Raw genomic sequence first — 17,029 nt, 5'->3', positions numbered from 1 at the left:
CTTTATTTCATTTTACAGAGTCTTGATTATGACCGAAGTGGACTTACCAAGATGAAGAAGTCGATAAAAGCTTTGTATAATTCAGGCAGCAGTAAGTAATTCAATGTTTTTTATTTTTCTTTCTGTTTCTCATACATTTTCTTGTTCTTGTTTTTTCATTCACTTCAGTTCATTGTTTGATAATTCACCAATGAAATAGGATGAACGAAATTGTAATATGAAGAAGGTTCAGATTATATATAAAGAAACCTATAAACAAAACAACATAGTATAAAACTATAACATTGAACAAAAAATATATAATATTTATCTAAATATTTGGAGCACTTGGGCTAAGTTTCTCTGTATGTGTATGAAACATTTTGGCATAGCTGTTCTGGCACTGCCTAATATAGCATAACTATATGTATATATTATGAGCAAGGACACAGTATTATGTTTTACCATTGTAATATACTGTCAAGTGTATTATGGTTTTACAAGTCAATATGTTGTCTTACCTTTTGTGTTAGCAGTGCAATATTCTCATTTTTAAAGTTTATTGCTTTAGATTTTGTACAGAATTCAGAGCTAACACTGTAAGTTATGATGTTTCATATACAAATATACCTATCTTTGATTGTATTGTTTACTTAGATGTATTTGCATATGAAATGTCATAACTTACAGTGATGGCTCTAAATTCTATAGAAAAATGTATGTATGTATATATATATATATATATATATATATATATATATATATATATGTATAAAGGCTTGTGGCTTAGTGGTTAGGGTATTCGGCTCATGATCATAAGGTTGTGAGTTCGAAAACTGGTGGCGTGTGGTGTCCTTGACCAAGACACTTTATTTCACATTGCTCCAGTCCACTCAGCTGGCAAAAATGGTTAGTACCTGTATTTCAAAGGACCAGCCTTGTCACATTCTGTGTCACTCTGAATCTCCCTAGGAACTATGTTAAGGGTATGCGTGACTGTGGAGTGCTCAGCCACCTGCACGTTAATTTCACGAGCAGACTGTTCCGTTGATTGGATCAAGTTGCACCCTTGTTGTCATAACCAACTGAGTGTCAGAACATATATATATATATACATCATGATCATCATGTGTGTGTTAGTGGTTGAACAATCAAAAGAAAATTGCAGTGAACACCTTTAGCTGAAGTTCTAAGTTTTTAATAGCAATTTGACTTAGCTCCACATTACTTAAATCTGTAGCATTTGAAGTAGCCATATCCAGCCAAAATATTCTACTCGTTTCATGTTGAAACTCGCCAGATCTGGTCCCTCACACCTACTCTACAATGTCATTCTAAAAATAAGCAATAACATCACCGAAATCTCAAAGTAGTGAGATAATGCATGATTAATTGAAAACTATGTCAATAAATAAGCATTCCATTTGACAGAGTAATCTGAATACCAAAGATAGTCAGGTGTAATTTGCAGGAGAGTTTGCTGCTATTTCTAGCAGGTCGAGCAAATTTGCAATGGCTCATGGTGGTGATGCTGTTTGTTAGTGGTGATCACGCTGGGGTTACTGGTGCAGTGATGGTGATGGCGACATTGGGGATGGTAATAGTGGTGATGGTGGTGGTAGTGATATTGGGGACGGTGGTGGTGGTAATGATGTTGATGAGGATGGTAGTGGTGATGGTGGAGGTGTTTGTTAGCTGTGGTTGTGATGATATTAGCAGCGGCGGTGGTGGTGGCTGTGGTGCTACTGTGGCTGCTGGTGATGATGGTGGTGGTGGTGGAGGTGGCACTGCTGCTGGTGGTGGTGGTGGTGGTGGTGGTGGAGATGGTGGTGGTAGTGAGAGAAGATGGTTTATGAAGATTTTGGATAGGATGGCAACAACCGATGAACACCTTCCCTCTCCACTCCTGCCCACCACCAACTACTATTCTCAGAACCACCTCCCACCAAAACTTCTTCAACTCCTACCCACCATCTACTTCTCCCTCACACTGCCACCCCCACATTCTACCCTCCTTCCCTCACAGCTTCCTCTCAACACCATCGCCCCCCACTCACCACCACCTCCCATCACCATTGCCAGATTTTTATTTTCTTAATGAGTCACAATTAGTTAATTTCCGTCCCATCAACTCATTGCTGCACTGGTTTGCAGTCATTCTGCATACGGTGCATGTGTCAGTCTACGTGTGGGGATATATGAAGCATGAAGATGCACTGCTTTAGGTGGTGTCTACGTGTGTGTGTGTAGTGTGTCACTTTGAACTCTTCTTGGAACTGTGTCACTTAAGTTTAATAATAAACTGGAGATTGGCATTAATGTCACACACTCACATTCTCCCACAAACTGTAAATTTTGTACTTATGTCAGAAATTGTCATTAATTTTATTATTATTAATTTTATGAATTTATTATTATTGTTATTATTATTATCATCATCATCATCATGTGGTTAACTTTGTCTTTCATCCTGTTGGGGATTGATAAAATAAGCACCAGTTAATGTAATCAACTACCCAACACCCAAAAATTCAGGCTGTGTACCTATAGTAGAAAGATTTGGCCGCCAACACTTTTTTCTGCAAAAATAGGGGTATATTATATATTATTAGCATTATCCTGCATTTAAGAATTTAAAATCACTTCTTTAACTATCTAAGACATCTCAACGCTTCTAAAAGCAAACTTCGTTTGTTTGTTTACGTTCATCATAATTTGAATTTATTATTATTATTATTATTATTATTCGTAGTAGTAGTAGTAGTAGTAGTAGTAGTAGTAGTAGTAGTAGTAGTAAGGCAGCAAGCTGGCAGACTCGTTAGCATGCTAGGCAAAATACTTAGAGTTCAAATTCCGCCGAGATTGACTTTGCCTTTCATCTTTTCAGTACCAGTGAAACACTGGGGATCAATGTAACAGACTGCTCCCCTCCCCCAAAATTCCAAGCCTTTGTGCCTTTCGTAGAAAGGATTATTGACACGTAAAAGCACCTACTACACTCTCTGAGCGGTTGGCGTTAGGAAGGGCATCCAGCTGTAGAAACTCTGCCAAATTAGATTGGAGTCTGGTGTTGCCATCCGGTTTCACCAGTCCTCAGTCAAATCGTCCAACCCATGCTAGCATGGAAAGCGGACGTTAAACGATGATGATGATGATTATTATTATTATTATTATTATTATTATTATTATTTAAGGTGGCAAGCTGACAGAATCATTAGCATGCTGGCTGAAACGCTATCTTCAGGTTCTGAGTTCAAATTCCGCTGAGGTTGAATTTGCCTTTCATCCTTTCAGGGTCGATAGAATAAGTACCAGTTGAGTACTGGGGTCAATGCAATCAACTTACCTCTACCCAAAATTTCTGGCCTTGTGCCAAAATTTGAAATCATCATCATCATCATCATTATCATCATCATTATTATTATTATTGTTATTATTATTATTATTATTATTATTATTATTATTATTATTATTAGGGTTGGTTGATGGCAGAATTGTTAGAATATTGAATAAAATACCTTACAATATTTGTATACATTCTTTTTACATCCAGTGTTGAAGACTTGGAATGTAGAACTTTGCATTTCATTTTTTTAGGGTTGATAAAATTACATACTATTGAAGCACTGGGGTCCATCAAATTAACTACACATCCTCCCCAAATTGGTTGCTTTGTGTCAATCAGTGCTAGAAATCCTTCAGGATAAGTTGGTAAGCTTGTAGTTTGGTGAAAGAAATTCATGCAGACCTGCAGCTTTTGTTTCAGAACTGTGGCCCCTGTTTAAGTGTCCAGAGTCTGGTTTGGGAAAAAGTTGTGAGCAGGGGTGTCCAATATTACTGAGCCATGTCACACCAGACAACAGCCTTTTGAAGACAATGACGATGACAACGATGATGATGATGATGATGATGACATTGTTGATAATGATGGAACAACGCTGATGATAGTAAAGATGTTGATAATGGTAATGACAACAATTATGAAAATGGTGATGTGTGATGATGATAATGATGTTACTGCTGACAATGATAACAATGATGGTGATGATGATGATAATGATGCTAATGGTTGGTAATGATGATGATAATGATGATTATCATAATGATGACAGCGACAGTGATGATGAAGATATCAACAATTTCTCCTGACTGTGATGCTAATAAGAAATGCTATTCCTTCTGCAATTTTTCTACCCTCCCGACCCCACTCTTATTACCTCTCCATTAATTCTAGATCCTTTTTTTTTTTCAAAACAACCCCCCCCCCCCCTCACCGTTCTTCCCAGTTACCCCCAGCCCCCATTGACACGTACGCACAAGCTGCAATTAGGATACAAAAATAAATAAAATTAAATTAAATAATATTCACTATATATATATATATATATATATATATATAAAAAAACAAAATATTTTGTGAATCAACCGGATATTGAACCTGCGTAGCTTAGGTCATCATAACTGTAGGCAGATTTATAATGCCGACAACTGTGTGTTGATTATTATTATTATTATAACTGTAATTATCTGTAGGTTTCATTATTATCAAAATTCTTCTTCTTCTTCTCTTTCTTCTTCTTCTTCTTCTCCTTCTTCTTCTCTTTCTTCTTCTTCTTCTTCTTCTTCTTCTTCTTCTTCTTTATCTTCTTCTCTTTCTTCTTCTTCTTCTTCCTCTCCTTCTTCTTCTTCTTCTTCTTCTTATCATTATTCTTTTTCTTCTTCTTCTTCTTATTATTATTACCGTTGATATAGTTTTGGTATCGAATGGCAACTCTATAATCGTAACATGTTCTTCACTGTAAATCAGTTCAGGTTTTCTTTTTCTTTTTTTCTTTTTTTTTTTTTTTTTTAGCTGAAAATTTCTCAATTTCCTCGCATATGTAAACAGACAGACAGACATTCCCATCCCCTACCCAACCTCCATTGTTGTAACAGTAGCAGCAGTGGCAGCAGCAGCATCAATCAATCAATAACACACTTCTCACCTCCTGACAATCACAGATCAGCATTATTATTATTACAAAGACGGTCCTGCTGCTGCTACTGCTGCAACTGTTGCTGTTGTTGTTCCAAGAACTGTGGCAGCCAAGTTAATAGGGTACTGCGCAGACAATCAAGGGCCCAGTAATATTACATCAGACGTCGTAGGATTTTCGAGCGAGATCGTTGCCAGTGCCCCTGGACTGGCTCTTGTGAGGGTGGCACATAAAATACACCATTTTGAGCGTGGCCATTGCCAATACCGCCTGACTGGCCTTCGTGCGGGTGACACGTAAAAGCACCCACTACACTCTGAGTGGTTGGCGTTAGGAAGGGCACCCAGCTGTAGAAACTCTGCCAAATCAGATTGGAGCCTGGTGTAGCCATCTGGTTTCACCAGTCCTCAGTCAAATCATCCAACCCATGCTAGCATGGAAAGCGGACGTTAATCGATGATGATGATGATGTGCACTTTGTGTAACTAAGACATTTAAATCTCAATGCTTGAGTTCACCTATTATTGATAAACTGGGTCATGTTCATGTGATTCCAAGTGTAGATGTCTGAGGCTTTTCAGTGGCTCTTTGCTCAACTGTTTGAGATGAGTGGTACATCCTAACCCTAACCCCTTCTTTTAAAATTTCTGGTATGGATCACTGCAACAGATTGGTGTCCTGCTTAGGGCAAATACTGTGATCTTGGTCACTTGAGAGGAGACCCCCTTCAGTCATGACTGACCATGGGATTGCGCCTAGAAAGTTACCCTCCCAGGCACAAGTTCGGGCATGGTTGCTTATGGGAGACCAACAGTCGCCCATGCATGTAGTGGATTTTAGTGCCTGTCATGACACTCAGAGGAGGAGACAGAGTACTGTAGGAGGTCAATAACAGCAGCAGTGAGTAATTGTGCAAAGAACAAATTGTCTTGTTTGGACAGGCTGCCTTGTCAGATTTGCACACACGTGCCAAACTTGTTTACTTATATAACTACTGTATCTGGCAGCAGAACAGGAAAATGCCCACTTCTGAGAGCTGAGGTGTGATAGCTCTGCTTAGGGAGGATGCTTTCAAGGAAACCATTTCTGGCCCATAACTCTGCTGATGGCAGAATTTAAGAATTTGGCTAAGGTGTTATCAAAGATGTTGGTACTCGATGTGAGTTGTATAATCAGGGAAAATGCAAACCTGTGCCATCTCAGGTAGATCTAGTCACCTGAGCTATACTATAGACAGGATGGATAACAGACCTGGCTTTAGTGGGGCTCTGATCAGTTTGGATCAGTTGAAAGCTTTCAGTAGGGTTGACCATTGTTACTTGGCAACTGTCCTCAGAGCAGTTGGTTTCAGTCCTGTTTTCAAAGGTTGGAACATTTCAATGTTGTATTCCTGCCTCTGACCAATATGTAGCCATTAACTCTGACCACTGAGAAGATACTCAGTGGTCATAGTTAATGGCCACTCAGCTCATTAATGTTGTCTTCTCTATTCCTTCTGTATTCTGTACGTACTGACTCCTGAATCATTGTAGAAACTGGAGGTGTCTGGAATGCAGGAGAGCTTTGTGGGTATGTGAGGTTGATGTCATTGTAATAGCATTGGACAGCACTGATGTCAAAGTGACTGGTGCTGTTCTAAAGAAATATGAGGTGGTAATAAGAGCAAAGATTAACCTGGAGAAGCTGATTGACTTTCAGCTGGGCACCTAGAGAGGCAAGTCCATGCCATTGGCCAGCATTCTAGAACACTGAACTGATGAATCAGTTCAGTGGGATCTGATTTGATCCTTGAAAAGTCAAACTGATGTGGTGAACACCTCTATCAACTTTGTCCTAATTTACCACTTGAATGCAATGTATTGTCCCAGTTCTTGTCTGACCAGTTCCTTGTGGAAGGGATATATTTCACTAGTCAGACATTCCATGTACAAGACTCTGTGTATGAAGGGCTCCGTATAGTTTCCGTATTAGTTTGCGTATACTTAATTTTTTTTACTTCTCCAGAACTCATAAGTCTTGTTTATGGTGCTTATGTGTGTTGGATATGGTACATCATCATCATCAACATTTAATGTCTGTTTCCCATGCTGGCAGGGATTGGACGGTTTGACGGGAGCTGGCAAGCAGAAGGACTGCACCAGGCTCCAGTCATATGTTTTGTATATATGTTGACATTATTTAATGTACCACTTCTTTTTTAAGACAGGGTATGATTGGAAGGAGAGGTAACTGTTATTTCCAACAAATTGAATAACCCCTTAGAGACTCCTCCATCAGCTCATTTTTTGGTGGATGTTGTGTATCTTGAGAGACATTTCTGTTGAAATTTTAAAACCTAATTCAGAATTACCAAGGGCTTCAATTATGTTTGGGATTAATTTAGTTTTCATTTTCTACCATCCTTGATATTCCCAGTTGTTAGGCCTTTTTGCAGACTAATTTTGTACAAGATTTATAGAACCTTCTGCTAGTTGCTAGATTCTCTTTGCTCTTTACATCAATGGATAATTTTAGTTGTCATCATCCTCATCATCATCATCACCATCATCATCATCATCATCATCATCATCATCATCATCATCATCATCATCATCCTCATCATCATCATCATCCTCCTCCTCATCATCATCATCATCATCCTCCTCATCATCATCCTCCTCATCATCATCATCCTCCTCATCTTCATCCTCATCATCTTCATCCTCATCATCATCATCCTCATCATCATCTTCATCATCATCATCATCATCATCCTTCCAAAGTCAAAAATACAGGAGTTTATATAATCATATATAATCATATATAACCATATAATGCATGTATAAGTTATTATTCGATGAGCTTGCAGAGTCATGAGCGCACAGGACAAAATGCTTAGTGTATTTGTCCTGTCTTTATGTTCTGAGTTCAAATTCTGCCAAGGTCGACTTTACTTTTCATTCTCTTGGGGTCGATAAAGTACCAGTACCAGTTGAACAGAGGAGTCTATGTAATTGACTTATCCCCTCTCCCCAAATTGCTGGCCTTGTGCCAAAATTTGAAACCATTATTATTGTCTTTGTTGTTGTCTGAATTGAAATCCTGCCAAAATAAAGTACCAGTCAAGTACTGGGGTAGATGTAATCAACTAATCCCCTCCCCTTAAAATTGCTGGCCCGGTACCAAAATTTGAAACTATTAATATTATTATTATTATCATTATAAAGGTGGTGACCTGGCAGAATCGCTAGCACGCTGGGCAAAATGCTTAGCGGCATTTCATACATTTTTGCATTCTGAGTTCAGATTCTGCCAAAGTCAACTTTGCTTTTCATCCTTTCAGGGTCAACCCCGAAAGGATGAATGGATGAATACGGGGTTCAATGTAATCAACTTAACCCCTCGCCCCAAATTTCAGGCTTTGTGCCTAAAGTAGAAAGTATTATGATTATTATTATTATTCGGTAGTTTTATTTTTATAGCGTGCTTTCACTTCACTACCGAGCGCAGCTCTATGTATTATTATTATTATTATTAGTTTTCAGTAGTTTCATGGCTGTTTTTCACTTTATCACTCTTACCTTTTTTTTTAAGTCTGGTCTTTATTCTGCACCTACCAAATTCGCATGCAAGGCCATAGTAGAAGACACTTGCTCAGGGTACCATGCAGTGGGATTGAACCCAAAATTACATTGTTACAAAATGAACTTCTTAACCACACAGCCATGTCTGTTTTCTTTTCTTTTTTTCTTTCATTCGTTTTGAGATATCCTTCATGGTATCTAGAGATGACTATGTAGCATATGTACTGTATTAGTTGTCATTGTATAGAATGGCAATTGTATTGAATATGAGCTATTAAAGGGTGATTGTATGTAATATGTGCTGTGTAAGTTGCGTTATTGCATTGAATGGTGATTGTGGAAAATAAATGATGTGCGAATTCTGTTATAAAAATGTGTTATGTAGAAAGATGTGCTATCTTTTAGAACCGGTGCCAAGTTGCTAGTAATATTGTACTCATGCTTTTGTCTGTGTCCTATTTACGTCTGTTTTTTAAACATACCTAGTACTGTAATTATAATTGCCATTAGTACTGTATTCACTTTCACACTTGCTTATTGTCGTCGTCATCATTGTTATTAAACATCCATATTTCATTGCTGGCATGGGTTGGCTGGTTTGACAGGATCTGAAATGTCAGGGGACTGTCTCAAGCTCCAATGACTGTTTTGGCAGGGTTTCTGTGGTTGTAAAATAGTTTCTGAAAACCAACCACTTTACAGAATGCATTAGGTGCCTTTTTTTTTTTACTTCTTTTTATTATTATTATTTTATTTTTTTTGTGCCATTGGCACTTGTGACGTCACCAAGCAGCTCACAAGACAAGACTCCTTGATTGAGTGGATGGTGCTGAACTGAGGATGGTGGCTTATGCCAAGTGTTGAAAGGCAAGCATATGACAGAGGGATAGGAAGAGGTGTTTTTGTGTGTGGAAGCAAAACATGTCTAGTCTAGCCCAGCTGAAAAAGGAGGGGTGGTGGTGGTGGTGAAGTGATGAAGTGTCAGGACGCAACCCCAAGCTCGTTAATAACTTTTTAACATTCTTTTATCTTTTACTTGTTTCAGTCCTTAGATTGTGGCCAATCTGGGGCACTGCCTTGAAGAATTTTTAGCTGAACGAATCAGACCCAATACTTTATTATTTTTTTTTTACAAGCCTTGTACTTATTCTATTGATCTCCTTTGCCGAAGTGCTAAGTTACAAGGATGTAAACACACCAACACTGGTTGTCAAGCAATGGTGGGGAACAAACAAAGACGCCCCCCCCCCCCCACACACACACAGAGCTTCTTTCAGTTTCTGCCTACCAAATTCCCTCACAAAGCTTTGATCAGCCCGAAGCTAGAGCAGAAGACACTTGCTCAAGGTACCATGCAGTGGGACTGAACTCAGAACTGTGTTGGTAGCCATCCTATGTTATAGAATGACTTTTGATACATACTCCTACTTCTTACTTTCGGTCTTTTTCTTCTTTGCAGAAGAAAGAGAAACGGTCAGTAGTCATGTATGGTAGCAGAAAGGAAGGAAAGAGAGAGAAAGAGTGGCAGAAAGAGAGAGAGAGAGAGAGAAAGAGAGAGAGAGAATACATATATATATATCATCATCATCATCATCGTCGTTTAACGTCTGCTTTCCATGCTGGCATGGGTTGGATGATTTGATTGAGGGCTGGCAAGCCAGAAAGCTGCACCAGACTCCAATCTGATCTGGCAGAGTTTCTACAGCTGCCACTTATCACCTCCACCTCCCTGACCCACTCCTATTTCCTCCTCCTTCCCCCAAAGTTATTCACCATTGGCCATGCATCCCCTCCCCCACCACCCTGCATCACCTACATCCCTACCTTTGACCATCTGTTGCTCACCTCATACACTTATAAACTTATCTGATCCTCATCATCATCATCATATATCTCACCTGTCTTGTCCTTATCTCACTTCACCTGTTTCTCTGTCCCTATCTCCCTCACCTGTTCCTCTGTCCCTGTCTCCCTCATCTATTCCTCTGTTCCTATCTCCCTCACCTGTTCCTCTGTCCCTATCTCCCTCACCTGTTATTTTGTCCCTATCCCCCTTACTTGTGTCTCCATCCCTCCCCTCCTCACATTCACTCCTTTGTACCTTGATGGTGAATGAGTACTTTTTTTTTAAGCTTAGTACTTATTCTATCAATCTCTTTTGATGAACTGCTAAGTTATGGGGACATAAACAAAGCAACACCTGTTGTCAAATGGTAGCAGGGGACAAATACAAAGACACACACATATATAGATACACTCATACCCCCACACACACACACATTATATATATATATATATATATATATATATATATATATATATATACATGACAGGCTTCTTTTAGTTTTTGTCTACCAAATCCACTGGGAAGGCTATAGCAGAAGACACTTGCCCAAGGTGCCATGCAGTAGGGCTGAACCATGTGGTTGGGAAGCAAACTTCTTACCACACAGCCACACCTGTAACTCTGTGACTATGTTCATGAGAGGTACACTCTCATGGTGCTGTATTAACTTCTTGTCTTTTGACAATCAACAGAAGAGTTCCATGGTCTGCAATTCTTCGCAATAATTTCTTTCCTCACATCCTCCTTATTTTGATGTTCTCTAAGCAGAATGTGAAATGTCTTTCTGCAGCACTTCATTTCAAATGCCATGATCTTTTTTTCTGACCGCTTTCGGCATCTTATGTCTCATGATTTGCACCCATACAATGCTGTCGAAATTACCATTTTTGGTTTTTATTGCCATTTTTTTTTTTTTTTTGCTCTCCATTTTTTTTCCCCCTCAACCAATAAAAGGTTCATAAAATTCCAGTTTTATTTCGCATCAAATGCGAAATGAGTCTGACTTCAGCCAACCTTATGCACTAATTTTTTTTTGTACAGTGTAGAATATCACTTCTGAGTAGCATAACTATATCTCTGATGTTATGTGTGTGTGTGTGTGTGTGTGTGTGTGTGTGTGTGTGTGTGTGTGTGTGTGTGTGTGTGTGTGTGCATATATGAGTGCATAGGTAACAGTGGAGGGGGGTGGTCTACACTAATTAGTTGTGTGATAGTTGAGGTGAAGGTAGCAAGCAGACTGTTTACCTATCTGTTACTATTGTTATATATATAGAATACATAGAAAATGGGGGTATAAAAGTAATACTCGGAAAGGTGGTGGTGGTGGTGGTGGCAGCAATGGTATAGTAATGTAGAATTTGGTGGTGGAGGCTCTTACAATTAATTGCAACTGTAGTAGTAGTAGTAGTAGTAGTAGTAGTAGTTTGTTGTTGTTTAGTCCTCCAGTTTACTATCATTGGAAAGATCTATAATCAAACGTATTGAAGTAGATGTAGTCCTGTTTTTATTTAAGTTATGATATATCTGCTAATATTTTATCCATTTTTACTTATTCCCTTCATTATTTTTTTTATTAACGTAGTAGGGTGTGATTTGAGGAAGATTTGGCTGCTATTTCTAGCAGGTGTAGTGACCATGTACAGGCTCCTTCATCAGTTTGTAGTGACTGCAGCGTCTTTTGGTGGTGGCAGTGGTGTTACTTGTTGTGCTAGTGATGAGCCAGTTCTGATCGAGTACACTCATAGGCAAAAGCATTCTATTCATGACCAACTTGCCTATTATCTAGACTCTTCATATAACCAGGGCTCCCTTATTCAATATATCCCATTCTCTAAAACAGTCAAGTATGATTTGAGAGAGTTTTAGCTGTTATTTCTAGCAGAATGAATGAACTTAGAGGCTTCCCTCATCAGCTTGTGGTCACACATTACTTGTAATGGTGGTGGTAGCAATATTAGTAGTATTAGTAATATTGGTAAATTATAGTACTACCATCACCTCTGCCAAGCTGCTCTGCTGCTGTAATGTGCACCGACTGCAACAATGTCGGCATCGCAACTTGTGACACAATCAATACTGAATTTACTGTCTCACATGCGGGAAAATAGTAGCTTGCACCCTCGGTTGTAGTTAGGGTTCTTGTTGTGGTTATTGTTAGTGTTGTGGCTACAGTTGTGATGTGGTTATAGTTGTTGTTGTGTTTATGCTTGTAGTTGTTATCATTATTGTTGTTGTGGTTGTGGCTTTAGTTGTTGCTGTTGTTGTTGTGGCTGTCGTGGTTATTATTGTTGTAGTTATGGCTGTTGTGATTAAGGTTGTTGTTCTGGCTATAGTCGTTGCTGTTATTGTTGTTGTGTGGAGGCGCAATGGCCCAGTGGTTAGGGCAGTGGACTCACAGTTATAGGATCGCGGTTTCGATTCCCAGACTGAGCGTTGTGAGTGTTTATTGAGCGAAAACATTCTGTGTCACTCTGAATCTCCCTAGGAACTATGTTAAGGGTACACATGTCTGTGGAGTGCTCAGCCACTTGCACGTTAATTTCACGAGTAGACTGTTCCATTGATCGGATCAACTGGAACCCTCGACGTTGAAAGCGACGGAGTGCCAACAATATTGTTGCTGTGGTTATGATTGTTGTTGTGGCTATGATGATGCTATGATTAAAATTGCAGTTGTTATTGTTGTGGTGGTGGCTATGGTTTTGTAGTTACCATTGTTGTTGTGATAATGGTTTTTGTTCTGGCTGCAGTTGTTCGGGTGTCAAGTTTGTTGCTTTGTTGCCATGATTGGTTTCGATTAGCTCAAGGTCAACCAGTGGCTTAGCTACAGTGTGCTCAACCCTGGGTAACCCTTAACTTTGCTCCACACCCCCTTGAACTTGTTGCCCCACCCCACTTTAGTTTGCCACTGATACAGGTTTATGCAGCTGGCTCAAAATTGCTAGCTCCATAAAAGCATCATCCAGGGTCACCTAACCCATCCCCTCTACCCTGCTGTGTTCAACCTTAATTCAACAAGCACATGATTGAAAGCCTTCCAGCCATGACTGTCCAATATTTTTAGGGGAGGATCTAGGTCAGGCATGGGCAAAGTTTATTGAGAAAGGGGCCACATGAGGCATGGCTCATCAAGGGGCCACCCTTCTAAAAACAAATTCAAAGTAATTCTCTTTGTTAGGTGTGTCATTCAGAAAGTCCTGCTGGCCACAATTTGATTATAGAGATTATAGCGTATGATTTGAGGGCAATTTGGCTGATATTTCTAGCAGATCAAATGACTATGTAGAAGTTCCCTCATTGGCCTGTGGTTACAATTGTTGTTGTAATTGGGATGTTGTTAATGTCTTTGTGGCATTTGTTGTTATAATTGTTCTTGGCAGTGTTGTTGTACATCATCATCATGATCACCATCAACATGACCTTCATTGTCGTCGTCATCATCATCATCTTAACATCCACTTTTCCATGTTTGCATGAATCAGATGGAATTTGTCGAGGCAGGATGCTCTTCCTGTCACCAACCTTTTCAAGCAAGGTAATATCTCCCTACGGCCTGACATGTTTTTTGTGAAAGATTAGAAATGAATGACACTGCTTATATGACGGTGTGGCTGTTTACAACTGCTGCACGATGTCAAGGCAAGGGACCACAGACGTAACCACCCTCCACCCCACCAACATGATGCATATAATTTGTCCCTGGTGTGATTTTGAGGGAGATTTGGCTACTGCTTCTAGCAGCTCAAGGGAACTGCACATAGGTTTTCATATTGGCCTATCTTATCTACTTTGATATCATCATCATCATCATCATCATTATCATCATCATCACCACCATCATCATCCTTTAATGTCTGCCTTCTATACTGGAATGGGTTGGGTGGTTCAACCAGATCTGAAGAGTCAGAACGCTGTACTGAGCTCTAGTGTCTGTTTTGGCATAGTTTCTACGCCTTGATGTCCTTCCTAACACCAGCCGCTTGACTGCTATATCTAGTATGATGGTATCTTTTAGATACCCTTAATTATAATTTTAATAATAATTATTATTTATGAGGTTTTTATTCCCATGTTGGCCACCTGATATGATTGGTATTTTAAATAACGATCTTATCCTTACTTATATAAATTTATATGCATGTATATATCTATATGTATCTATATATGTATATATACATATGTGTGTATGTTTACATGTGGAGCCACATGGTTTAGTGCTTAGGGTGTTGCACTCAGGACCATTAGACTGGGCTGAGCGATGTGTTGTGTTCTTGAGCAAACCACTTCAATTCATGTTGCTCCAGTCCACTCAGCTGGTAAAAATGAGTAATCCTGCAACAGACCAGTGTCCCATCCATGTGGGGAATAATATATATGTGCCAGAGAAACCAGGAAACCAGCCTCTATGACTCAGGAAGGACCTTGTCTGACCGCATTATGTAAGGCTAGGTCAGAGCTGCTGGAAACAAAGACAAAGAGATAAAGATGATGGTGACAAAACTGTCAAGGTGTAATCTCAAGGCGCAGGTACAAAAAAGGTGAGCTAACGTTTCTGCCAGCTCGCTGCCTTAAGAGATGGAAATGTTTTTGTGAATACTTTGTGCTATTTTATGCTAATTGGTGTGCTGTAGATCACGGGTTGTGTCAGTATTATATCATCTTATTTGGGAGTCTGTCTAGACCCTGTGGGTCTATTCCAGGAGGGCTGATTAGGGCTACACACCAACGACAAGAAGAAAAGCAAGAACAACAACATCGATGACAGCAACATAAGGCATATGTACAATACCCAACAAGGAAAATTACAATACTACCACCACCACCACCACCGCCATCAGCAGCACCACCACAACAACAATAACAACTACAATCATAATGACAGCAACAACAGTAATATCAACAACATCCGATAGTAAAAATGAAAACACCATCATCACCAACAACAACAACAACAACAATGATACCAACATTGTTGTTGGCACTCCGTGGCTTACAACGTCAAGGGTTCCAGTTGATCCAATCAACGGAACAGCCTGCTCGTGAAATTAACGTGCAAGTGGCTGAGCACTCCACAGACACGTGTACCCTTAACGTAGTTCTCGGGGAGATTCAGCGTGACACAGAGTGACAAGGCTGGCCCTTTTGAAATACAGGTACAACAGAAACAGGAAGTAAGAGTGAGAGAAAGTTGTGGTGAAAGAGTACAGCAGGGTTCGCCACCATCCCCTGCCGGAGCCTCGTGGAGCTTTAGGTGTTTTCGCTCAATAAACACTCACAACGCCCGGTCTGGGAATCGAAACCGCAATCCTATGACTGTCAGTCCGCTGCCCTAACCACTAGGCCATTGCGCCTCCGATACCAACAACAACAGCAACAAACAGAACAACAATAACTACAATGACAGCATCAACAACAACAATGTCTGCAACATCCAACAACAAAAACAACAGCACCACCATCACCAGCAACAACAACCAGAATGGTAGCAATAAAAACAACAACAACAACACTGAAAAGCAAAAATGACCACCACCACCACCAACAACAACAACAGCAGCAACAAAAAGTAACAAAAAGAACATCTGCAACATCCAACAACAAAAAGGACAACAACAACAACAAAAAGAACACCCCCAGCACCACTAACAACAACAAAGGCACCGCCACCAACAACAATAACAACCACAATGATAGCAAGAAAACAACAACAAAAGCAAAATTAACAACACCACAACCAACAACAAAAATGACAACACCAGCGACAACACCACCAGCACCACCATCACCACCACAATGGTAGCATTAAAAACAACAACAACGTAAAACAAAAATGATACTACCACAACCAACACTAAAAAAAAAAAGAAACAACAGCGACAACACCATGACCACCACCAACAACTATGGCAGCAACAAGAATACCAACAATAACACCACTCTGTTCCTTAGCTGCATCACAGACTTAGACTGTTACATCACTCGCTGACCTTACTTGACCTTAATCAATCAATAAGTTATTTGAATCTATTGATCACTCGTGGTTAAGGTGACCGAGGTAAAGAGAGGCGTCCTTGCTCGGTAACGTAATGGAATGCCCATGCCAGATTTGATCTCATGACCTCTAAATAAGCATCAGTCCTAACCGTTTTTGTTTTGCTGTCTTGCTTTGCATAAAAGACCACACATCACATACAGCGGGCACAATACCTTTCATTCATCATCATCATCATCATCATCATCATCATCATCATCATTGCCATTACCACAACAACCACCACCACCATCATCATCAACACCACCACCACCACCATCACCATCATTATTATCACTACCTCCATCACCACCACTATGTCATCATCATCACCATCACCATCACCACCACGACCACCATCATAATCATCACCATCAACTGCTGCTGTTGCTGCAGTTTAGTGTCCAGCTTTTCATGTTGACCAAGTGAACATTACCGCCTCCATCACCCACCTCCCTCACACCTCATCTTGACCCTTTGTCGTCGCGTTTGTGAGCCCCTGCATCTTGAGATCTGATCTCGGTACTCGCTTTCAGTGTTGTTCTTCTTTGAAGAACTTTGAAGGCTTCACTAGAACCTGGTCTTTTGGATTTAACATCTGGCCATATTCCTGTCAGTAATTTGTTTTTAATTC

The 17,029-nt window shown here is 39.8% G+C and overlaps 1 protein-coding gene across 7 annotated transcripts in view; it reads left to right on the top strand.

Moving 5' to 3' along the window:
- LOC106882879 (arf-GAP with SH3 domain, ANK repeat and PH domain-containing protein 2) overlaps positions 1-17,029 on the top strand; it is a 255,065-nt gene that overhangs the window by 77,671 nt on the left and 160,365 nt on the right. For all 7 annotated transcript variants that reach the window (XM_089351483.1, XM_089351481.1, XM_089351484.1 and 4 more), the window contains exon 2: positions 19-91. In XM_089351483.1, the coding sequence (XP_089207609.1) occupies positions 19-91 (73 nt within the window). The remainder of the gene's footprint in view (positions 1-18; positions 92-17,029) is intronic.

This window comes from Octopus bimaculoides, chromosome 4, assembly GCF_046866305.1.
Source record: "Octopus bimaculoides isolate indiv1 chromosome 4, ASM4686630v1, whole genome shotgun sequence".
In the NCBI taxonomy this organism is placed as follows: domain Eukaryota; kingdom Metazoa; phylum Mollusca; class Cephalopoda; order Octopoda; family Octopodidae; genus Octopus; species Octopus bimaculoides.
This window is presented reverse-complemented; position numbering and strand designations above follow the sequence as displayed.